At 40.9% G+C, this 25,197-nt stretch overlaps 1 protein-coding gene across 1 annotated transcript in view; it reads left to right on the forward strand.

Annotated features, from left to right (window-relative positions):
* The window catches only part of ADGB (androglobin), a 313,568-nt gene that overhangs the window by 78,632 nt on the left and 209,739 nt on the right, over positions 1 to 25,197 (forward strand). The window contains exons 10-13 of the mRNA XM_063443590.1: positions 2,399 to 2,493; positions 7,583 to 7,757; positions 17,782 to 17,872; positions 23,208 to 23,349. Coding sequence (XP_063299660.1) covers positions 2,399 to 2,493; positions 7,583 to 7,757; positions 17,782 to 17,872; positions 23,208 to 23,349 — 503 coding nt within the window. The remainder of the gene's footprint in view (positions 1 to 2,398; positions 2,494 to 7,582; positions 7,758 to 17,781; positions 17,873 to 23,207; positions 23,350 to 25,197) is intronic.

Consider the following 25,197-nt stretch of genomic DNA (forward strand, 5'->3'; position numbering starts at 1 on the left):
GAGCCTAGGTTTATATGCCGCCAGCTGACCACACTGAACAAGTGAGATTGTGTTTTGGAATCCAGCTGACAATATTTTGTCTGGTAAATTGTTTCAATTATTTAGGGTTTATGAAAGGGACACTGCCTTACTGCTCAATCCTCTGCCATTTAGGAGTTAAATCCCTTTGTTTATGAACCCTAGTCACACCTCCCTGCATGTGACTTGCACAGCCTTCCATAAACACTTCCTGTAAAGAGAGCCCTATTTAGGCTTTCTTTATTGCAAGTTCTGTTTAATTAATATTTTCTTATCCCCTGCTATGTTAATAGCCTGCTAGACCCTGCAAGAGCCTCCTGTATGTGATTAAAGTTCAATTTAGAGATTGAGATACAATTATTTAAGGTAAATTACATCTGTTTGAAAGTGAAACCAGTTTTTTGTTTTCATGCAGGCTCTGTCAATCATTGCCAGGGGAGGTGTGGCTAGGGCTGCATAAACAGAAACAACGTGATTTAACTCCTAAATGACAGTGAATTGAGCCGTGAAATTGCAGGGGAATGATCTATACACTAAAACTGCTTTGTTTAGCTAAAGTAATTTAGGTGACTATAGTGTTCCTTGAAGATTCTTTGATTTCCTTTACATGTGCCTCATAATTGATGTATTTAAAGTGGATCCTCATATAGGATCCAGGGATGAGTAACACCAAAGCACCGATGCACCAAACCCCCTAAATCCTCCTATAATTAATCAATTCTCTGTATAGCCTCCCTCCTTAGTGAGATAACATCATAACCTATAAAAAATATGTTAAAAAGAAGATATAACTACTTGCCTGTATTGCCATCATAGCATACATAGCACTATAGTAAATCCCACCAATCAGAGTGCAGTGGGAGTTTTTGGCAGGAACATAAAATACAAATGGAAGGTGAAGTACTATTTTCAAGTGAAAATTTCTAGCGGGGTGTAGGGTGTCCCAGATGTCCAAAACAATAACTCATACAAACAAATGCACCTTATATAAGTATTGCCATATTCCTCACATACATCACTGTCAATGTGCACTGCTTGATTTTCTCACATTTGGCTTAATCTGTAATCCCTAGGCAAAGAAAAAAGCAAAGGTTTTGCTAGCCACTGTCACAGCGTGATACACTGCATTCATAGCCATAGATGCTTTTTTCAGGACTGGAATCAGATAATGAATTTAAAAAAAATACAGATCTGCATGTGTAAATACATGTTACTGTCTGATAGTAGTACAAGCTACCCTAACACCATCTAACTCTAACACCACCATAGCTGTCCAAGCTTGAATGGCTTTGAATAAATAAAGTGCAAGTGACATTTCCGCAGTACGGTCATGGTTTCTTGTAACCCTTGCAAAGTCCTATTTGTGTAGATGGGAATACAGGAAATTAGAATAAAATAATAATATAAATCAATTTAGAGAAATCACTATAGAATATGAACACACAAGTAACCGGATAGAATTAGTATAGAATGCAAGCTTAAATAGTATAATTGTTGCTATTATCGATGTCAGTTTAGCAAACATTCAGTGTGTTTAGCACACGTCAGTTTAGCACACATTCAGCTGGAATTTGATATGGCAAAACTGATATAAGCATACTGGGCTCCAAAGTAGAGCAGCATAGGTGCGATCAACAAAGGACATGCCACAGGAGCCACAGGGCGTCCAGCACTAGCAGTGAGTAACCCAGGCACAGTAACAATAATATAAGTGGCAACTGAAGGACCAGATTTGTGGTGCTGAGAGAGCTCCTACTTTTGTTAAATGTCTTAAAAACTGTTTGACAGAAAAGTTCTGTTGTACTTATTTACTATAAAGTATTCAAACATTTTGAAGTCATTTGTTAGCTCATAATTGCTCAATATATTTTTGTTCTCAATATGAAGCATTGTTTCTAATTGTGCAGATAAAACCTCAAGGAATGGCCATTTGCACTGTAAGGCACTTATGTTGACCCTTTAAATACCAAACAATCTCTTTGTCCCTCTTAATATGCTTTTTGTTCAAGAATAAACGGATTCAAAACTATTCTTAACTTTTTTCTCAACTAAAAACAGACAAGTTAAAAGACCAGCCAAAAGTGCTAACATTCTCATTCCCCCCACTGATGTTTGCACATTTGATGCTACATCCCTTCCATCTGAACAATAAAATAGCAAAACCCACCTTTAATTCCTTAATTGAAAATAGCATATACAACCTTCCACAATGTTTTATATAAAATTCTCAGTTTAAAAACATAAATGTTATAAGGTGATTTTACTTTTAATATAATATTGAGTAGATGTTTAAAGGCAGGTAATAGCTGAGATAATATATTATTCTATTTATTTGTGAATTAAAAAAAAATAAAAAAAATCTTGTTTATTTTCTTTGCAGCCACAACTGTGCCACCGGAGCCGCAGATGGTTGTATATGCCAGCTATTTACCACTTCACTTGAATGAGCAGAAGATTTCTATACTAGGGCAGATGGTAAGAAGTAAAAACAAAAAACAACATTGCAGGAATAAAACCAGTCTATAAAATCAAATATTATTCAACTTTTCCTTAATTTTAACTAGCTTTAAAAAAAAAAAAAAAAAAAAAAAGGAAGTAATATTAATATAATCCACTGAGTTAAATGAGACATTCTCTCAGAGATTTGCCTGTCAATTCACAGCATCCAATTTTTTTTTTTTTTTATAATTTTTTTTTGTTATTGTGCCCTTTGGAGTGCACAATTAGTCTGTAACACATGGAATCTACTACCATTCATTATCTCTTCATCTCCTGCTCCTTAAACCTCTTGACACTGATTGAAACCCAGCTGTCTCCCCAGAGACTGCTACCACTGCCTTATTATCCTGTGGTGTATTGCCCTTATCTTACTCTCTCAGGCTTTGCTATTTTCACCATCGTGCTCTCCCCTTTCAACCTTTGCCCCTCTGTCCTGCTCTCTCTTTACCTCTTTTGAAGTCAATTTCATCCCTCTCTTTAATCCTTTCTCCTCTACTCTTCATTGATCATTTTGGTGCTTAGCTTCCTTATTTACTTTCCTGTGACTTTCCTTTATTAATCTTTGATGACTTCAACATCCTATTTCTATTTATCACCCCCTCCTTTGACCTTTCTCTGTGGACTAACTCCACTACTCACATAGCTGGCAATACCCTAGACCAGTGATGGCGAACCTTTTTGAGCCCAAATGCTCAAACTGCAATACACAACTTTTTTTCCTCAAAGTGCCAACATGGCAACCAAACTGAGGTTTAAATTTAGAAAAAACAACTTATGCAGTTGTTTCGAACGAATTCTCCTCTTCTCTCCCCTAAGCATCTTTCCTTCTCTACCCACAGCATATACCCTCTACCCCAGCATCTCCTCCTCCTCTCCCCTTCTCCCTCCATCATCTCCGTGTCCTCCTCTCCCCCCTAGCATCTCCTCTTCTCCCCCTCCTCCTCTCCCCCAGCATCTTATCCTCCTCTCACCCAGCATCTTATCCTCCTCTCACCCAGCATCTTCTCCTCCTCTCCCCAGCATCTCCTCCTCTCCCCCAGATTCTCCTCCTCCTCTTCCCCAGATTCTCCTCCTCCTCTCCCCCAGATTCTCCTTTTCTCTCCCCAGATTCTCCTTTTCTCTCCCCAGATTCTCCCTTTCTCTCCCCCAGATTCTCCCTTTCTCTCCCCCAGATTCTCCTTTTCTCTCCCCCAGATTCTCCTCTTCCTCTCCCACAGATTCTCCTCTTCCTCTCCCACAGATTCTCTTCTTCCTCTCCAACATATTCTCCTCTTCCTCTCCCCTTCTCCCACCAGTATCTCCTCCTCCTCTCCCCCAGATTCTCCTCCTCCTCTCCCCCAGATTCTCCTCCTCCTCTCTCCCAGATTCTCCTCCTCCTCTCCCCCAGATTCTCCTTTTCTCTCCCCCAGATTCTCCTTTTCTCTCCCCCAGATTCTACTTTTCTCTCCCCTAGATTCTCCTCTTCCTCTCCCACAGATTCTCCTCTTCCTCTCCCACATATTCTCCTCTTCATCTCCCCTTCTCCTAACAGCATCTCCTCCTCTCCCCCAGCATCTCCTCCTCCCCTCCTCCTCTCCTCCTCTCCCCAGATTCTCATTTTCTCTCCCACAGATTCTCCTTTTCTCTCCCCCAGATTCTCCTTTTCTCTCCCCTAGATTCTCCTCTTCATCTCCCCTTCTCCCACCAGCATCTCCTCCTCCTCTCATCCAAATTCTCCTTCCTCTCTCCCCCAGATTCTGCTCCTCTCCCCAGATTCTCCTCTTCTCCTCCCCCCAGCATCTCCTCTTCTTCTCTCCACCAGCATCTCCTCTTCCCTCCCCATCAGCATCTACTCTTCTCTTCCCCAGATTCTCTCCCCACAGCATTTTCCCTTCACTAACCTCAGCATATCCCCCCTGCCCCAGTATATCCCCCTTTCCCTCCCAGCACATAAATATGTTAAAATGTTTTTGGTGCGGGTAAGGGTTTGAAGTCCCCCAAGGCTCCCTGCCTGGTGGATCCAATTCCTTCCCGCTGCTGTGAAGGGGGAATAGGCACGAGGGAGCACTGACTTACCTGCTGTTCCAGCACTGCTCCCTTCGCTGATGCCGCCGGGAGACAGGGAATTACGTCAATCAGGTGCCTCCATCCCACTCACCCACCATAGATACGAAAGCAGAGCAGGCGCCTGATGTTTTGGGCAGGCAGGTGCCTACTCTGCATTGCTGCCTGGGGAGGCCTAAGGCTGCTGACTGGTGCCAGAGGCGCCTCCATAAGGTGAGAGGGCTTGGCATGCCAGCTGTGGCACGCATGCCATAGGTTCACCACCACTGCCTTAGACCTTGTCTTTCTAGTCTTTGCTCTGTTTCTAATTTCTGTCTCCTCTGCCTACTCTATCATTTCTCTCCTTTTCTCATTTAAGCTACTTTATACTACAATTCTGTCCTGTTTACTGCTCTAGTCATGGCTGAACCAATTAAGGTTCACTCTAAGTGCCGGCCACGGCTTCAACTCTGGCAGAGGAAGCTCACCCGCTATATCAAATGATGTTCCCATACAACTGACCGATGTTATTAAAAGTCTCGCACCACACCATACTTCTTACATTACAAATTCATGCTAAATTCCAATACTTCCGCCCTCTCCCTTGCCAAGTAAGAGTAGATGAAGTCTTATTCATACCTTTAACCGTCTTCTATGCCCAACACCACTGCCATAAACTAAACTTACAGCTAGTGAATTCACTTTACTGCCATTAATAACCAAATTAGGAATGCAATCTCCCCTCTTTCTTCCTCCCCTTCAACATTCAGCTTCCATTCTGTTTCCTGCTCCAATCTTAACTCATTTCTCACTGTTTTTGAACAAGAGGTCTTTTTCTTTCATTTTTCCTCGACACTTGTCTTGTTGATCTTTATTCATTCACTTCCCCCTGAGATGTGGTTCCATCTCTAACGCATATTTTCAACCTCTTTCAGTTTTTATCCTTTCCTCTTCCCTCAAACATGCAATTGTCAATCCCATCCTAAAAAAAACATATATTGACCCTACTTCTCCATCTATGTGCCGTTCTATATAACTACTTCCTTTCACTTCCAAGCTTCTTGAGCGGTTTGTGTTTACCCATCTAACTCACTTCCTAAATTCTAACTCCCTCCTTGACCCTCTTCAATCTGGTTTCTGTTCCCTCCATTCTACTGAAACTGCTTTTACCAATGTAACTAATAACTTTAACTCTAAAGGTCATTGCACTGTCTTAATTCTCCTCGACCGCTTTGCTGCTTTTGATACTGTTGACCACTTATTTATTCTTCAAACCCTCCAAACCATGGTCTCTATGGTCTATGGTGTCTCTTTTTTTTATTTTCATCCTATTTTGCTGAATGCTAATTTAGTTTCTTCTTACCTGGTGCCACATCCTGCCCACTGCCCATCTCAGTTGGTGTTCCTCAAGGCTCTAATCTTGGTTCGTTTTTTATTCATTTGCACTGCCACTTTTGGTAACCTCATGAATGCTTTTGGATTTCTATGCCATCTATATGCTAGTAAAACACAGATTTCTTTCCTCTCTCCAGAAGTCCACCTTCAGTTATCTTCCTGCACATCAATGGTAAACCCTATGACCCCAACCTCTCAGGCTCGCTGTTTATTTTTAACCCAAGTCTTACCTTTTCTCCTCGCATTCAGTCTGTCTCCAAATCCTGTAACATCCACCTTACAAATATTGGCCAAATTCACACTTTTCTAACTCATGATACAGCTAAGGCACTTGTTCACTCATCATTCCCCAACCTGACTACTGCAACTTACTATTAATCAGCTTCCAAATACCCGCAATGCCCCTCTTTAATCCGTAATGAATGCTGCTGACAGACTCATCTTCCTGACTGACTGCTACTCCTACATCTTACCCGTTTGCCGGTCATAACATCGGTTTTGTGTATTCGAAATGTTAACCCTAACCCTCAAAGTCCTTTATATTTCCACTTCTCACTACCTTTACTCTTTACTTAACATTAAACCCCACTCATGCCCTTTGCTCTGTGATCGACCTTCTCCTGTCATCTGCTTGTTCCAATATTGGCAACTCTAATCTGCAGGATTTTTCATGGGCTGCCCCATTCCTATGGAACCATCAGACTCTACCGTAGCCACCAGTCCTTTAAAAAGTCACAAAAAACACACCTCTATGTGATGCTTCTCTCATTACAATTGCCCTCCTTCATTGCCTTGCTTCCATAGCCTAGCTCTCTTTCCTTCTACTGTTCAGTTCTTCAAAACACCACTTTTACCATCTAATTTTGACACAGACATCTTACCCATCATCCTTCCCCCCAACATGCTGTTCTTCCTCTTGTGTTTCTTTACCACTTCCTCAAAGATTGTAAGCTCGTTTGAGCAGTGCCAACTTCACCTCTTATCTTTTATGTTCTGGAAGTCATTTACATGCTTTCAAATATCACCATTCTGTAAGTGTAAAGTGCAGAATATGGTGGTGATATATAATGCTGATTATTGTAATATCTATCTATATATCTATCTAGGCAAATTATTTGGTTATTTACTTAGTTGAGAATTGTAGAGGAGTGAATTTCAAATGTAAGGTGAAAACTGCATGGAGAAATGATATGCTAGGTCAGCTATGTTTTCAGTTCTGCAGTTTTGGCCTAAATGTTGAAATGCACTTTAATTTTCTAGCAATTCTTACTTTACTAAATAAACCTAAATGTGCTGCTAAACGTTGGTGTTCTTGGAGTAAGCAAGTCTGGTTCTTCCATGATCTAGTAATTCATTTGAAATTTGTCCTACCTAATACAGATTGTTAAGTGTAATGTGTGATACCAGTTCTTTCATGTTGCCGTAAGTCAACCTGGCCGCCCTCACATTTTACCACATGACAATTACAGAACCACCCTGCCAAATCATTCCTCTACACACATCCTAACTACACAATTCATGATCCCTAGGGTGGAAAACATGTTTTATATTATACGTGATACATACTATCTTCTTATAAATTATATTCGTGCATGACTAAAGTTATCCTATTTAATTTTTCATTAATGTGATTTGATCTATGTTCCAGGCTGACTCTGCAGAACAACTGCGTCAATATGGACTTTCTCATATCTATAATCATCCAGTCCTTGTAACTAGAACACGATCATGTCCTCTAGTTGCTCCTATAAAACCCCCTCCATTACCACGGTGGAAACTTATAAGGCCAAAAAAAGATATTAACATAACAGATGAAGCCAAAGGTATGTGCATGAGTTATACAAATTGTATTCTATAAAATGGTTTTTGAAAAATATTATTTCAAAGGTTTTCTTACAATCTTAGTAGAAAAAAGAGATCACCATTAAATCAATGGGCAACTATTGATTAGAGTTTGCTGCAAAAGGAGAAGTGACGTATTTTGGTCTGGGTATCGGCCTAGGCCTAAATTATTACTAGGCTGTATAGGATGAATTATCTATTATCATATTGTCTATTGATAAACTACTTACCTGCTTACATGGATGTTTTTGTTAACTGATTTAAAAGTTCCATATTTCTACCATGCACATATTGCACTTTACAGTTAACAGTGGATGCACCATGATAGTCAAATTGCTAATAAATATTGAATATTCAAGCTTACACTTATGTGGAGGTGGCGTAGATATATAAACGTTATTTATGTAGGTCAGAAAGATACTTACTTTTATCCCATAAACTCACATAGATCTATTCATTCAGAGCTAAATTGCAAGCGAATGTTGTTAATTTGTTTTATACTAATATACATTCCTACACATACACAGGCATGATAATTTCCCACAATTTAAAATAATTGATTTTTAATTAAAACATTGGCCTTTGTGAAGGCCCATGCCCACTCACACACAGCCTCACTGATCCATGCAGACAACCACACATTGACACATGCCGACACACACTGACTCATGCAAACAACTGACACTGACTCATGCAGACAATTGACACTAACTCATGCAAATAACTGACACACATTGACCCATGCACGTAGACCCAATGCAGGCACACTGACAATGACCGATGCAAACACACACACTGACCCATGCAGGGCACACACACATGCACACTGACCCATGCAGACACAATCACACTGACACATGTGGACCCACTGACACTGACCCATGCACACTAACCCATGCAAACACACTGACCAATGCAGACACACTCACAGTGACCCAACGCAGACACACACACTGACCCATGCAGACACACATATTGGCCCATGCAGACACACACTGATCCATGCACACACACACACACACTGAGTGACTGGCCCCTGTGTTGAGCAAGGCAGGCTGCTGTTGGACTGGCAAGTCCCTTGCTATGCAGGCTAGTGGTTGGCACTGGCCCCTAGCTGCATTGCCTGCTGCCGTCTGTGACACTCACAGTGACCCAGTCAGACATACTGACACTGACCCATGCAACACACTCACACTGACCCATGCAACACACTCACACTGACCCATGCAGACACAAACAGACTGACACATGTAGACACACATTGACCCATGCTGATACACAAACTGATCCATGCAGGCAAAGGCATAACTAGAATCCACTGGACCCCGGTGTGAAAATTGCCCTGGGGCCCCCCTCCCATGTGTTTCATTCCTCCCCCCCCCATGTGCCTCATCCCTCTGCCCCACAACCACTCCATGTGTCCCATTCCTTCTCCCCCTTAGCCCCTCCATGTGCCCCATAGAGTCATCTCTCCCCCCTCCCCTCCCTGTGTCCCATGTCTCCCTCTCTCCCCCCTCCCCTCCCTGTGTCCCATGTCTCCCTCTCTCCCCCCTCCCCTTTCTGTGTCCCATGTCTCCCTCTCTCCCCCCTCCCATCCCTGTGTCCCATGTCTCCCTCTCTCCCCCCTCCTCTCCAGTTGTCTCATTTCTCCCTCTCCCCCCCCCTCCTCTCCAGGTGTCCCATTTCTCCCTCTCCCCCCCTCCCCCCTCTCCTCCAGGTGTCCCATTGCTCCCTCTCTCCCCCCTTCCCTTCAGGTGTCCCATACCCTCCATTTCTCCACTTTCCCTGTGTACCATTTCTACCTCTCTCCCCCTCCCCGCCCTGTGTCCCATACCCTCTCTCTATCCCCCCTCTCCTCCTGTACCTTACTGGCCGCGGTTCCCGGTCTGACGGTCAGAACGCTCGGCCAAGCTACACACAGGCAGAAGGGGAACAGCACAGTGCAGCTCTCCCTTCCTGCCACACCTCCAGTAACTGCAGACCCGGCCGCACCGGCCCATAAGGTATCCAGGCAGCCCACGGTTGCAGGGGTCGCTGCTGCAGGCACACACACTGACCAATGCAGACACACACTGACCCATGCAGGCACACACACTGACCTTGGTGGGAACAGATGATTGGCCCCTGCGTTGGGCAAGGCAGGCTACTGTTGGACTGGCAGGTCCCTTGCTGTACAGACTGGTGGCTTGCACTGGCCTCTAGCTGGACAGGATAGAGTGGGGAAGGTAGGGCAGCATTGCAGGCTGTCCTCTTTTGGCCGCTTCTCCATGCCTTACAAGCATGAAGGAAGAGGTCAAACGGGGGTTATGATGAGTGAGGTTATAGACCTGCTCGCTCTCCTCTGATTGGTGCAGCGGCACGGCAGGCCACCAGGAAGGAGAACAAGCAGATCTGTAGTCTTCTTACATGGTGTGGCAACTGCACACTTTGCCACAGCTGCACGCTCCCTCGGCATGAGAATGGGCAGGCTAGTAAGGGAGATTTTTGATCTCCCCATGGCCGTGATGCCTTCCCAATGGCCTTGGTGGCCTACAGGGAACTCTGGCCTTGCCTAGAACACTATCCTAACCATAAATTCCCCCAAACCTTACTCTTACCAGCATTTTTTTTTTTTTTTTAAACACAGCATGAAAATTTGATTTCACTATTTTTAAATTCAAACAAACAATGCAGCAACGAGATCCATTTGAATGGCATGTAATATGATTTCAATTTGGTTGATACTGAATAAATGTTATCAGTCAATTTAAAGGGAAATAAGGTAAATAAAAGTGACTAAACTAAGTTGAATAGAGAGATATGCACACTTATTTGTTTACCATGAACTACTATACATTCATAATTTTGTAGAGGACTTGTGCATTTGAAATATTGCTGGGGATTTGAAGCTTTGAGTAAAATACAATCCAGCATTGGTAGCCATTTCCAGCTTTTAGGTATTGTGCAACAGTTGTCAAAGTGATCACAATCCAACTTTCACTACACATTTTACTGCTGGTAATGCCACAAAATTCAAAACACGTTATCATTTTCAAACTGGGCATAACTCTTGATTTAGTAATTTTTCCTGTAATCTTGAGTTTAATATGGCCGTGTATTGCAAGTTTAATGACAAAGGAAAACAGACAATATTGTATATTTACTGACTTCCTCCTACCTTGCCGGTTCAACGATCACGTGGCACCCAAACTCTGACATTTTTCCAGTTCCTACTGCTACCTCTAGCCTCTCCGACGGTGGCCTCTGTGTCCATGCCACTTTTTATGATGCAACAAACACGGGCCAGTGTCATGATGTCACAGACAACAGTGATAGACTTATTCAATCACTCCCCTCACATTGTGGAGGCAAGGTTACTGCAATAAAGCCCCAACCTATAAAACCAGCAGTTTTACAAGTGCAGAGTGCCCTTTTGTGGTTTCCCCTTGACCCAATAGTGTGCTTATACATTTTTAAATTATTGTTACCGACCCAGCTTCTGTATTCTGATTTCTAGTGTCCCTTAATGTTCAGTCATATAGTTTTACGTGAAGCCCAGCCAAAGACCAGTAACACACCTAATTGCTCAGGTTCTACTCTGCCTTCTTGTATTTAATATACTTATCTGTGTCACATCACAGGTCATAGGTTACAGGCAGCCATGTGCCCATAAATTGATGGGAATAGCTTCCAATACATGTACACTCTCCCAGACCCACATGCTTCTGGAAACACACACTTACAAACCACACACAAACACACATACACTCTCTCTCAGGCACAAACACACACATATCGACATATATATATTATACATGTTTCCAGCCACCTGTTTTCTTATAGGAGGGTAGCTTTCCTGGGGTCCACACGGAGTGGGCAGTTTCCCTACTCAACCTCTTGCATTCCCACAACCAACTGATGTTATTAACTATGATATTTACTACGATTTATGTGTTATCTAACTCTTATTGCAATATTGCCCCAACCACAAATTTAAGGCTGGGCCTGTAGTTGTGGGAGGACCTTGGGTTCCCTTTATAAGGGCCTCCAATCTTCTCTCATATACCGTTATTGGTCACAAAACATTATATATACACATATTTAACAAATATATAACATACATATATAATTTCGTACATATATTATTATCAATATCCACTTAGAATTGAATATATTCTTAGAATTGAATATATATATATATATTTATATATATATATTTATATATATATATATATATATATATATAGAATCCATTGGTGCCCTGCACACACACTTTCAAGTATATTTATTGATATAATGCCGGGTGCATCAAAGCCATAGCCAAAGATAATAATAGAATATACAAAAGGAAGGCTTGCACTCACGGTCTGTATAATGAAATATCTTCTTTATTCCAAAATTTTAAAACATGATATAAGTCATCGACGTTTCAGCCATCTATTGTGGCTTTCATCAGGATCAGTTTAGCACGGTTAGCGTCCAGCGTCCCCACGCTCTGCATGGAGACGCTGAATTTTCCTCATAGAGATGCATTGATTCAATGCATCTCTATGAGGAGGTCCTGATTGGCCAAATCGATATTTGGCCCCGCCCCGTGCCGATTTTAGCCAATCCAATGCTTTCCCTAGGGGATTGGCTAAAAAGCGCCCATTGTGATGATGTCACAAATGGGGGCGGAGTCAGCACCAGCTAAGGGGGGCAAGCCACCTAAATGGGGGGTTAAGCTATATAGGGTCAGGAATACATGTTTGTGTTCCTGACCCTATAGTGATCCTTTAGAGAAAGGGTGGTTGTAAAGAGGCATTTATAGTCTTAAAAAAGCAAATATTATCATAGGTTCCCTTTAACAGCTTATTGGCAAATATTGATGTGTTGATAAATATCATATGCACAATTGTAATTTCCTTTTTTATTGGTATATTAATGTGTCATTGTTATCATTACCATCCACTTTTGTTTTTGCAACTTATTTTAATTTCTTTTGTTTTTTAATATAAAAAAGAGAAAATAAAAAAAATCAGTAAGTCGGGAATGTATTATTTTATATCTAAATAATATAGCTGTATATTCTATTTTGCACATAAACCCAATTACATTTTTTTTTTGTACTCTTACCATTAATTCTAATCAAATTATTACTATCCTGAAGTCACATCACATTTTACTTTTGGCTTGGAATTTTCAACAGCTATTATTTTCTTTTTTTCAAGGACAAGTCATTGATCATAATAAGAAAATACAAAAGGACCAATCTTATCTTGTGGCTATCCATTTGTCATTTTCCACTTTGTGCATCAGGGAAATTTATACGTTCTACATAGAATGCCTTAGAACTTTAGACTCATCATACAAAACAGCCTTTAGAAAAAATCAATCTATTATTCTACAACAATACCCATATTGTGCTTGCTGTTAAACTAAGTTAATGTTCTATTATCTCATATATTTCTCTATATTTATATATTTAGATTTTTTTTAGGTTTTATGGTTTTCTTTTTTTAGAGCTTTTGGAAAGCTTCTATTGATATTAACATATTTTTCAGTAAACTCTTAAAGGAACACTATAGTGTTAGGAATACAAACATGTATTTCTGACACTATATTGCTGGAATCACTGCTTAGGTCCCCAACCCACTCTCCGTGGTGATTAAAGGTTCAATACATTTTCTCCTGTGCTGCTGCGGTCTCACCTCGACTGTGCCTGCCTGGTCCTGTCCCCAGGGCTGAGATCATCTTACCATAGGAAAGCACTGTGAGGCTATTGCACATGGGGGCCAAACACTGCCCTGCTCCAATCAGCATCCCAGAAAGATGCATTGAATCAATGCATCCCTATGGGGAACGTGTAGCACCTACATGCAGTAGGAGAGTGTGGAAACTCTGAAAGCAGGCAGAAGCACAGGCTGCAGATTCCTCTGCACTGACAGTAGTTAGTATGGCAGGCCAGTGTCTCCCCTTTCCATCAGAGAAGCAGAACACAGACAGTCTGTGTTCAGCAGTGCACTTTGAAGTTCAGAGCTTAGTGGCTTTTAGTGTTTAAAGTTATAATTTGTAACCAAAATGTGTTTGCAATAAACTAATTTAATTTACAATTCTGCAAATCATATATATATACGATTGTAGGGTGCAAATACACAAGTATAGATGAGTGCTGATATAAAGGAGTTAGGCAGTAAGTATTGCATGTTGCATGTTTGTCACCTATCTTACATTTCGTGTAGGACCCACAGATATTGGGGTTCTTTGAAGCAGTGTTGAGTTTAAACATGTCATGAAACTTTTGTGCAGCGGTTTTGGATACTGCAATTTATTGTTAAAGGTATAGTCCCAGCATGCCAAAATTGGTAGAGGTTTAGCTTTAAAAATTTAATTTGGGGTGGCGGGACCTGACCGTCTAGCTGAGCAGACGCATGGGACGAGGGATCCTCACATACCTTGCTCTAATCCTTGAAAATTCTGTGAAAACAAGCAGAACTCGACTTTGGAGCACACTAAGCAGTGTCAGGGACACCTTGAGCACCAGTTAGGGCATTTAAGTGACACTTTGGAATGGAGCTCTGGTCCAGCATACTTGAGGCCTAGTGTGGTATCGGCTGGGAGTGACGGCCGACCTGCTTAGCAGAGCCGTGCAGGCTGAAGTTTGGCTGAACAACATACCCCTCCCCCCCTGGACCGGTTCCCACTTCTACTACTGCTGATACTCACCAGCACACAGGCCGATCCACAAACACTTGCCTCGGAGATATGAGGCCAGGCACCATACCAACCTGACTCACCTGGAATATGCGGCAATATCTCAGACTGTCTGGAGGCGATCTTCAACCACTTTTGGGCTACCTTGAAAGAGAGGGTGAAGCCAGGGACATCTGATGCTATGCCCCTGGCGGGAGCAATGCAACATCGCAAGGTGAGACCTGAGAAGTCCATTACAGGTGAATCGATGCCTAAGCCAACTGAATACCCTACACTGCACCTACCTGGGCCTAGGGCCACCTGGAAATCAACCCTAAGCACCGGCCACACAGGCAGAAAGGCACGTCATACCAAGCCGCATGCACTATTCTGGATGGGAAAACTTGGCCTCAAGAGTGCCCGGGTTCGTGACATCATGGTGCCGGCTCCAACGCAGGCCTGGGGCAGGAGCAGGGCCAGATTAACAGCCCAGTGGACCTGGTGCTGACAATTATGATGGGCCTAATTACAGAATCATATCGACCAAAAACACTAACACACTCCCAAGCATCATGTATCTGATGGAGATGGTGCTGGAGAGAAAGAAAACCGCAGCTATAAGAAAACAAATATCCTATGCTAATCTCTCTCTAATTTATGTTTTCATCTTTCAAATAACCCCTAACAACAGTGTCCAGTCAAGCAGGAAGTCAATGGGCGGGGTAAAAGAGTGTGCCCGTGACACAAATCACGTAATCTGTCAAAAGGGGCAAACATGAATTCCTGACCCTATAGTGTTAACACCACCATCTAGCCCCCCTGGGCCCCTCATGCCTCCATAAATATAGTAAAAATCTTACTGTATTCAAGCCTGAAGCTGTAACTCTGCATGCTGTTTGACTTAGATAAACAAGCAGTCTGCTGACATCATTAGAAGTGGTGGCCTGATCCAATCACAGTGCCTTGGAAGAGAGGGTGAAGCCAGGGACATCTGATGCTATGCCCCTGGCTTCCCCATAGGATTGGCTGAGACTGACAAAGAGGCAGATCAGGGGCAGAGCCAGCATGATTCAAACACAGCCCTGGCCAGTCAGCATCTCCTCATAGAGATTAATTGAATCAATGAATCTCTATGAGGAAAGTTCAGTGTCTGCATGCAGAGGAAGGAGACACTGAATTTTTGGATACATTTTAGGCAGCCATGACCCAGGAAGGATCTCTAACAGACATCTTAGGAGTGGCCAGTGAAATTATCACTATGCTGTAATGTAAACACTGCTTTTTCTCTGAAAAGACAGTGTTTACAGCAAAAAACCTGAAGGTAATGATTCTACTCACCAGAACAAATTCAATAAGCTGTAGTTGTTCTGGTGACTATAGTGTCCCTTTAACTATATTCATTGTCAGCCAGTCCACACAAGTTTTGTTCCCATACATCCCTCTTAAGTTTCCATACTTAAGTAAGAGTATGTGAAAAGTAGTTAAGGTTGCCACTTTTCTTTGAAAAACATACCGGCCTTACTAATTTGCATAATTTAATATGTATGGGTGACATCACATGATGTAAATCAGAAGGAGTGACGTAAGAGAAAATGCTGTAAAATCACCAAAAAACTACTTAGTTTGATTCTGCTGTATAGATGGATTCCTCACAGTGCCCCCATGTCTCCCAGTGCCCTCATGACTCAGTGTCCCATGTGTCAATTACTCCAGGTCTCAGTGTTCCTATGTATCAGTGTCTCAGTGCCCCATGTCTCCCAGTGTCCCCTAGTGTCGTGTCCCCAGGTCCCCCAGGTATCACAGTGTCCCTATGTATCACAGTGTCTCAATTCCCCATGTCTCCCTGTGTCATCCAGTATTCCCACGTGTCTATGTCCCAATGTATCCCAGGGTCCCCATGTCACTAGGACACTAGGAAAACCTGGGGACACGGGGAGACCTAGGGACACGGAGACACCAGTGACACTGGGAGACTAGGGGACACTGGCTGCGACTCATGGGGACACTGGGAAAATAGGGGACACTTGAAGACATGGGGACACAATTTGCATGCGCCTACCCAGAATCCCTTGCAGTAGTGAGAGCACTGTTAAAGTGAGATTTCTGTGGGAAAAGAAAGTCTTATGGTTTGACTGGTGTGTGTATTTGTGTTTAGCAATGTATTAACTATCAACTTAATTCAGGTAGAAGGGGTTTTCATCCACATTTTTTTCCCCACCACAACTTTCTTGTTTTATATATATATATATAGCATACATGGGTAACCTTAAAAAGAAAGGTGAAAAGAACACATTGCAAAAGTGGCAAAAAGTTATATCTTATTTTTGTCTTTGTATTATTTTATCTTTTAAAATGATAACCATTATGTTAGCTAAATAGTAAATGCCCTCTGAAAAGCCTTTTCAATTAACCAGTCAGAGGCCGGAATAGTGGTAAAGGATCACTGCTTTTTTGCAGCGGAGAAGAAGCAGTCAAAATTGGCTCTGAGAGCGTACACATAAAAAATAAAACAGGAAGGAGATTTTTTTTGGCAGGTTTAGCATGCACCGTTCTTTGTCTATTCTCTTTGTCTATTCTCCTAACATCAGAGTAGACTTTTCTAATTGGCAGGTGGATAACTCCTCACATAGAGAGAAGGACAACTACTCACACACCTGTTGGCCTTGAAAAACTTAGTTACAAACAGTGAAAGTTTTGTTACAAAATAATTATACTGCTACGCTCTAAGGCTTTTTACCTGATATTCACTACAGCTATATTTCCTAATATTAGCAGATTTCACAATTCTAAACTGTTCATATTCTAGAGGGACATCTATTTCTCAATGATACTGTAAAAATAAAATGCAAACTATTATGTCATGAAGTATTTTATATGCAAAAAAAAAAAAACAAACCCAAAGAAAACAGTTACTCGCTATCGTGCACTATACCAAATCCCTATGCACAATTAAATAAATGGAAGTTTTTTAGTATCACTCCAATGGCCATTTAAGTGTAAGCTCACCTGCAACGCCGAGACAAAACCTCTTAGGTGAGTCCTACACTAAGAATTCACGTTACTGTCTTGTAGGACTCACTTAAGAGGTTTGCCTTGATGTGGCAGGTGAGCATACACTTAAATTGCCATTGGAGTGATATTAAAAAAAATCCAGCTTTTTAAATATGCATAGGGATAAGGGATAGTGTGCAGGTAACTGTTTTCTTTTTTTATTGTGTGTATTGGGGCTGACGTGCAGTATAGTCATTGCTGACACCCAAGAGTAGGGGGAGTTTGAGCGCAGGGCTTCATTTTGTATGTTTCTTTATGCAAAATGTTATTTAATTTTTTTTTCAATATTTTATCCATCTACAGAACCTATTGTAAAAAAACCTGAACAGTTTGTGGAAATCACCAGCCCATTCCTAGGCTTTCGAATCCATCCACTCAGTGTACCATCTGAAGGGTAAGAGTGAAAATATATATATTTTTTTTTTTAAGTAAAGAAACATTCCACCTTGACACCTTTGTACAGTGGCGTACATACCGGGGTCGCAGGGGTTGCGGTATGTACCCACTGGGCCAGCCTCTTCTCCGTGGGGGCCCTGGAGCCAGACACCTCAGGGCCCCCCGAGGCTGGCCCTGCTGTCACCCGGCGGGCGGGCAAGCTGGTGGGCGCGCGAGGGAGCACTCTCCCTGGCTGAAGAGGAAGCACTCAGCCAGGGAGAGTGCTCACTCGCGCGCCCGCCAGCCTGCCCGCCGGGTGCCACCACTGGACCCCAGGTAATCCCCTCAGCTCTCCCACAGGTAAGGAGGCTGGGGGGACTAAATAAAAAAAAAAAGTATGTGTGTGTGTTAGTGTGTGAGTGTTAGTGTGTGTGTTAGTGTGTGTGTGTCTGCTAGTGAGTGTGAGTGTGTCTGTTATTGAGTGTGTGTCTGCTAGTGAGTGTCAGTGACTGTGTTACTGTGTGTGTCTGTTACTGAGTGTGTTTGTGTGTGTCAGTGAGTCTGTTTGATGTCTGTTAGTGAGTGTGTGTTTGTCAGTGAGAGTGTATGTTTTGTAAGTGAGTGTGTATGTATGTTTGTCGCTGAGTGTGTCTCTGTCAGTATATGTGTGTGTCTGTTAGCTAGTGTGTATGCGTCTGTTCGTGAGAGCGTGTATGTGTGTCTTCAGCACTTACCTTTCTCCAGCGCCGGACTCCCTTGGCGCTGGGGATCCCTCCGCCTCTCAGCTCAAGAGCCGCTCGCGTATTCAAACCGCCCAGAGGAAAGCATTACTCAATGGTTTCCTATGGACGTTCAGTGTCTTCTCACTGTGATTTTCTCAGTGAGAATTGCGGAAGCTCCTCTAGCGGCTGTCAATGAGACAGCCACTAGAGGCTGGATTAACCCTCAGTAAAACAGATCAATTTTTGCACCGGAGCCCCATGGGTCATGTGTACGCCACTGCCTTTGTACCTTGGCACCCTCCATTGTAAGTATCTAAACCCATACCTGGAGTCTGTCAAATGCTTCTCCTCACCTCCAATACTAGCTCAGAAGTAGGAACTTCTTTAATCTCTGCAGAACTAAGTACTAACCCCATCAATTGCTGACACTGTCAGACATTGAAGCCCTGCACTGTAGGTCTTTGCTCACAAAAATTAACGGATGAGTGACGATAGTTACCATCACTGGGAGCATAAGACTGACACTTTATGTAGTTCCCCGGATGTCTCTTATGTTTAAGTCACTCTATGCTCATTACAGGTGCGGGGTGTTGTGACAGTAGCAGCCAATGTACAAATTATGCATTGGTATTTTGATAACTCTGTCAGCGCCCTCTGCTGACTGAATAGAAATGTGAACATTCACATATAGGTATGCACATTTATGCAATCAAATAAGTAGTTGAATGTATATAGTATTGCTTTTTATTGTGTTTGAAAAAGTTACCTGTATTATATATTTCATGTATTACATATAGTTGCTTGTTCTCCCATGTTTTTTATATTTATATTTTAAATGGTTTTCACCACTTGTTTAAGGACAAGTCAACCAAGGATAGTCTGCTGCAATGGGCAAAGAGTTTCAGATTGTAGCGGAGTACCGATTTCCCACAGACTATTTCCGCTGGTAATCCAAGTAGGGCTCAGGAACAAGTAGTAAAACCCAAGAGAATAGCATCCACAGTCAGCAAAACAATCCAAGAATATCCCATCACCTTTCCCAATGACTGGACGTCACACAGTATCAGGAGCAGGGTCTACATACCCTGCTTATATGCAAGGGAGACAACCACAATAATTAGTACAATAACCAATCAGATACGCGTTACCTCCCACACATCTCCTCCCCTCAGCTTAACAGATAATCAAATTATACTGTAAATACTTCCCCCGGTTTCTGAATAGCCCTGATCTGGGTGAGCAACATATTAAAAAATCACCCAGATCGGACCAGGGGTTCGGGAGTTAGGTGGAAGTGTTCATTTGACCGACCGCACACGAGGCAATAGCCAAAATTAGTTCCACACATTTTGGCCTTGCAGTCGGTCTCCGTTCGTGAGGTAAAAGACACAAAAATCCTTGCCATCCAGGGTTGAGGGTTGTTCGGGAGATTCATTTAGCGGATATTCAAGATTTCGGGAGATTCATGTTTCGTTCGTCAGTTATGGAACCCTGGAGGTCTTAGCAGTGTTCGCATAGTCGAGTGTCCGATTTGAGTTCCAAACACTCGACGACCAAACACCGCTGAGTGTTCGTATGCTAAGATGGCCGCCGCCATGTGTTCGTATGCCGAATGGCAGCCACCCAGGAAATATAACAGTGTGTTCGTGCCTTTTCTAATAGGTGTAATAAAACGAACGGGGAGGTAAATTGGAGCCACGCTTCACACAAGGGTGGCCTGGTTGTTTGGTATTTTGGTTTGTATGACGAATGAAGCAGTTCACTGAAGTCTTTGAGGCTTTTTACCGAACAACTAGATAAATGGTCATGTATATAATAAATCAACACGAAAGTTGCCAAATAAAAAGGGAATCTGGTGGACAGCCAGAGGGTCTCTGCTACACAGATTTTTTTGAATTCAAGCCCAGATTTAAAGCACCTGAGCACAGATTTTAACAATCAGGGTCAAGGTTCAGCCATCTGGCAGTGCTTGGTCTTGCTTAAATCCAGACCAAATTCAGGTTAATTTAGAGCAAGTGCAAAATCCAGAAATTGTTAAATAGTGTTAACAATGTCTGTGTTTTGTAATTCAAGTAGCCCTATACAGCACTGAACGATTTTTCCCCCCACTCTTTATGGGGCCATTTGGAGTTTAGTGAATACGACTGCAAGTGCAGAAACTGTAGTCTGAAAAGAATAGCAGAAAATCCAATAGATGATCATTATGAACGGCAATTTGTCCGAATTTGGGATAATCCGTGATTGTACAAAGTGCCAAACTCCAAGCTGAAATGTAACTGAATCATGAACCATGAATCCCCTTTATTCCCCCTCTGTTGGGTACTTTTTCTCACTTGATCTATAAACCAAATGGCGGGGAAAATAGGCGTATCGGTGTACTGCAAAATATATACACAATATTTATATTAGGTATATATTTTGCTCTACACTGATTGGCCCATTCCCACGTCCTTTTGCTTTATATGATTGGTTTTTCCAAATCTTTTTCATTAATAAAGTTCACACAAGTCTAATCGCCATATCGCAGTGACTTCACCAATAGATCGTACTCAGAGGTATCCTTAGCTCATTCTATGTACTCATGCAGCTCACTTAGTCTCAGTTTGTTTTTAGGAAAAATTACACTATGCAGTACAGATGGAAGATTTCCCTCAAAACAGTAATGGAAGTTTCCACCTGTCCTTAGTTTTCAATAAGTAACTTTCGTGTAATCAAAATAACTGATGTGCAATATTCAAAGTGCCATAAGTTTGAACGTGATTACAAGATAGCCTCTTGACATTTTAATGTGTTCTTGCAGAGCCAGGTCAATTACACTGATGATTCTGTGCATCTATTTTACTAATAATCTACACTACAGTAACTTTTGTATTCTTATGGAAAGGAATTCTTTTATTTTAAAGATGAGTCAGACATGTGCTGACATTACTATTTATTTTAGGGCCCAACTGGTATGCATCAAATGCAGACTTGGAAAATTGCTGCTTAAAGTTCAAACTCATTAGCTTTCCTCTATTTTTAATAAGTAGGACATATCAAGGTCACTTTCATTTTTATATTACTTCTTGAATCAATTACATTAGAAACTGGTAGCAAGTCACAAGATAAATATAATACAAGGCTATAATTTTAATAACCCAAATTATTACCTTAAGACAAATAATTAAATGAAAAAAAGAGTCTTGCAAAATGAGATGTTAAAAGATATTACTTTAGATATTAAAAAGAAGTTCCCAAGTGTACTATAAAGGAAAAGTGGAGCACAAAATTAATGTTGCGCCTTGGGAAATAAGCTAATTTTGTTAAGTTATATAATTTCCTTTATTGGTTTGTCGTTTTGCAGGAGGAAAATAAAAATCCATCAATTGACAGATCTATAAACAACTATAATAAAGTATTTAAATTAATTAAAAAGAAAGTATTTCAGGAGTGATAAGGCACACATTTTTTAAATATATATATATATATATATATATATATATATATTTATATATATATATATATATATCATATAACTCTTCTAGTAATGTAAAATATAAGCTGTTGACACTAAAACATGGATTTCATATGGTAGCACACAGGCTGCACAGAAAGGGAGTAGTTAACTTTGTATAAAAATTGTATCTATCTTCAATTCACGCTGTCCTGTTTGTATTTCTCCTCTGTTACTTATACATTATACTTATGGTTTCAATAAGTAGCCAGGTATACCTTGCCTGGAGGTTTGCATTTCTCAAAAATGTTGATACTGGAGTTACTTAAGTTTATACACTCAAGCAAGTGCTCAAACAAGGATTAATACATGCAAACAAAATAGACTATTATTTATTGGGTACTTAAAATTACATACCTCAAGTTAACAATCATTAACATGCAGTACTACATAAAGTGACACTGTCACGACAGATATAGGTCTAACCATCTGACTTGCCTCATGTTATTCAATTAAGTATTTTAGCCTTAAATATTATTAATTTATTTCCTAGACCCCTGTCTCCTGCTGAGAGCACCAATCATGTGTTCAGTGGGTGTTACGCTTGTTGTAATACACACCTCTTCTGTATATCCCTGTTTGTGAAGCACATACTTGCTTCCCATGTGTGGTTAACAGTCCTTAACACTATGTTGGCTTTGGGTAAATGAAACATATATGTTCTTTGTCTCCATGTTCCAATTGCCTGTCCAAAGCTGCAGCAAAAAATCATTCTGGCTTTTTCTCTCCTCTCTCCGTGTTGCTCTCACAAAGAGCCTGCCCCTTCCCCTTGCGGGCACGGAATTCAAGCACGAGAGACACCCAGAGGAGTGTTTCCGTGATAATAGGCATGTATATCACAGCCTTCATATGATTTTTCATAACCCTTGTTATCGGTCACCAGTGTATAGGGGAGCATGGCCCGTGCCAATTGGTACTAGCATTCTACAAGAAATGTAGGAAGACAATATACTATCATCATTGAGTTATTAAGGAGTATGTTTCTGAATTGTGCCTTATGATGCCAGAATACTAACACAGACCCTTTATTTGCAATGTGTACATACACACACATATATATTAATATAATCTAACACATTAAATACAACGAGAAAAAAAAGTGATAAATGTTATATCTAAGTTTATTTTTCTTTACTCAGACACTTTGTTCACTCTACACCAAGAAGAGGCTCCCTTGTGACCTCTAGTCTAATATCTGTCAGTGAGATTGAAGAGCATGTTCATGAAGGTGATGAAGCTGTAAAAGAAAATCTTATGTCAAGTGCCGAAGAGAGCATTCAGGTAATAGCTAGATTGTTTGATTGCATCTTTAAAGTTTACACTGATTATAATTGTTTGGATTTACCTGCTCTGAAGTGCACATTAACTTGCTCTAAAGGACATACTCATTTAGAAAATAAAATAGTTATTTGCCTGTGTTTTGAGCTTTATACTGTGCATATTTTCATGTATATTTATTGATGTTCCTAAACTCCAAAATGTATTATATTAATAAATTCAAGTGAACGTGCACTGTTGCCCTTACCTATAAATTAACTGACTATATTTTGATTTAACAACAGAGGTGTAGCACTCAACCTTTATTAAAGCCTCCTACTCAACCTTTATTAAAGCCATTTAGACTGGTTTAGAATTACTGCAAGCATTCCCCAAAGAAGTTGTAGAGCCTCCTGTTACCAGAGACAAATGTAATATAGAGACAAAGACAACTGGAGGAATGGTCTACTCCTGGTCCATGTGTTCTCCCTAAGGATTCTCCATTCCTGATCTATTTCTTTTATCAAGATGTATTTTCTCCTTTGTATGGAATTAACTCTTACCAGTGTGATATGGCTATTTGTGAACCTCATTAATCTCTCTATTTTATATAAGAAAAGATTGCTAATGAAGTTCTGTTCAGTATATTCATGACTAATTAGCTAGTCCGGTAAGAAGATGACTCGTGTTTGCATGCACAAGCAACTGGAACACTTTTGTACTTTCTCCCTCTGAATTGATCCTGGACAGTTCAATGTCCTTTATATTCATTCAATTTCCTGATATCATTTTTGTTTGAAATGTTGAAGCTCACCTTCATCCCATCATCACACCTTAAATTATGATCTTCCTCACATATTGATCCTCTTCTGCTGCATCACTCTGCAAAGCTGTCCTTTTATAAATATAACTGTAAATTAGATACAACGAAATGATTACTATTAAAATGCACCATTATTAATACTATGAAAGCAACATTTTAGCAAACCTCTGTAATGGGACTTTATGAGCTTATCATAGAATTCTGGTAGTCAGATTGTTTCACAGTGCTTCGTATAGTTTAATCACAGATATAGGCAATCCCAAGGATTTTGTCAACAGTAAACCATGCTATGCATTTCTCCATTGTCATATCTCCTTTATTCTGTTTGATGAATTGATTTGCCTACTGCATATGGTCCCACAGCACACAGCTGATCAATTCTTTGACAAAGGCTATGTGAGACGGGGAGCATCATGAGTCACAACCTTTTTTTTTTATTGCTTGCACAACCTTTGAAGTGTAACGATCATAGTAGGGGTACATAACCATTGATTAAATTATCCTCTACATTTTTTCTCTGTTGGTCACATTTTATATATATATATATATATATATATATATATATATAAAATGTGACCAACAGAGCATATATATATATATTATTTTTTCTGTATTGTATTGAGTGATCAAAAATATGTCCTGGATAATAAATCAAATGTAACTGTCCAGGTGACTTGTATTGATTAGCCTTAATCATTTTGGCTGCAAATTCTTATGTGAATGACTGGTCCTGCAATCAATACAGGACTCTAATTTTGATTTTCCTTATTCCCATCACACACAGGTAAATATGAAGTGGAGGGGTGGCATCTATTGAACTGCTCTAGCTTAAAGGAACACTCCAAGAGCACGCTTGGCATCATAACCACTGCAGAAGGCTACAGTTGTTATGATTGCCGATTTACTTTTTTTGGTTTTGTTTATTGTTTATTGTTTTTTTTTTGTCTAATAAAAAACAAGAAAACAGATTTAGCCATTAAATTCACTATGCAGGAAAACACCCCATAATAGTCAGATAACCCTGAGTACAGTGTGGCATTTACACAATT

The sequence above is a fragment of the Pelobates fuscus genome, chromosome 2, assembly GCF_036172605.1.
Source record: "Pelobates fuscus isolate aPelFus1 chromosome 2, aPelFus1.pri, whole genome shotgun sequence".
Classification (NCBI taxonomy): Eukaryota; Metazoa; Chordata; class Amphibia; order Anura; family Pelobatidae; genus Pelobates; species Pelobates fuscus.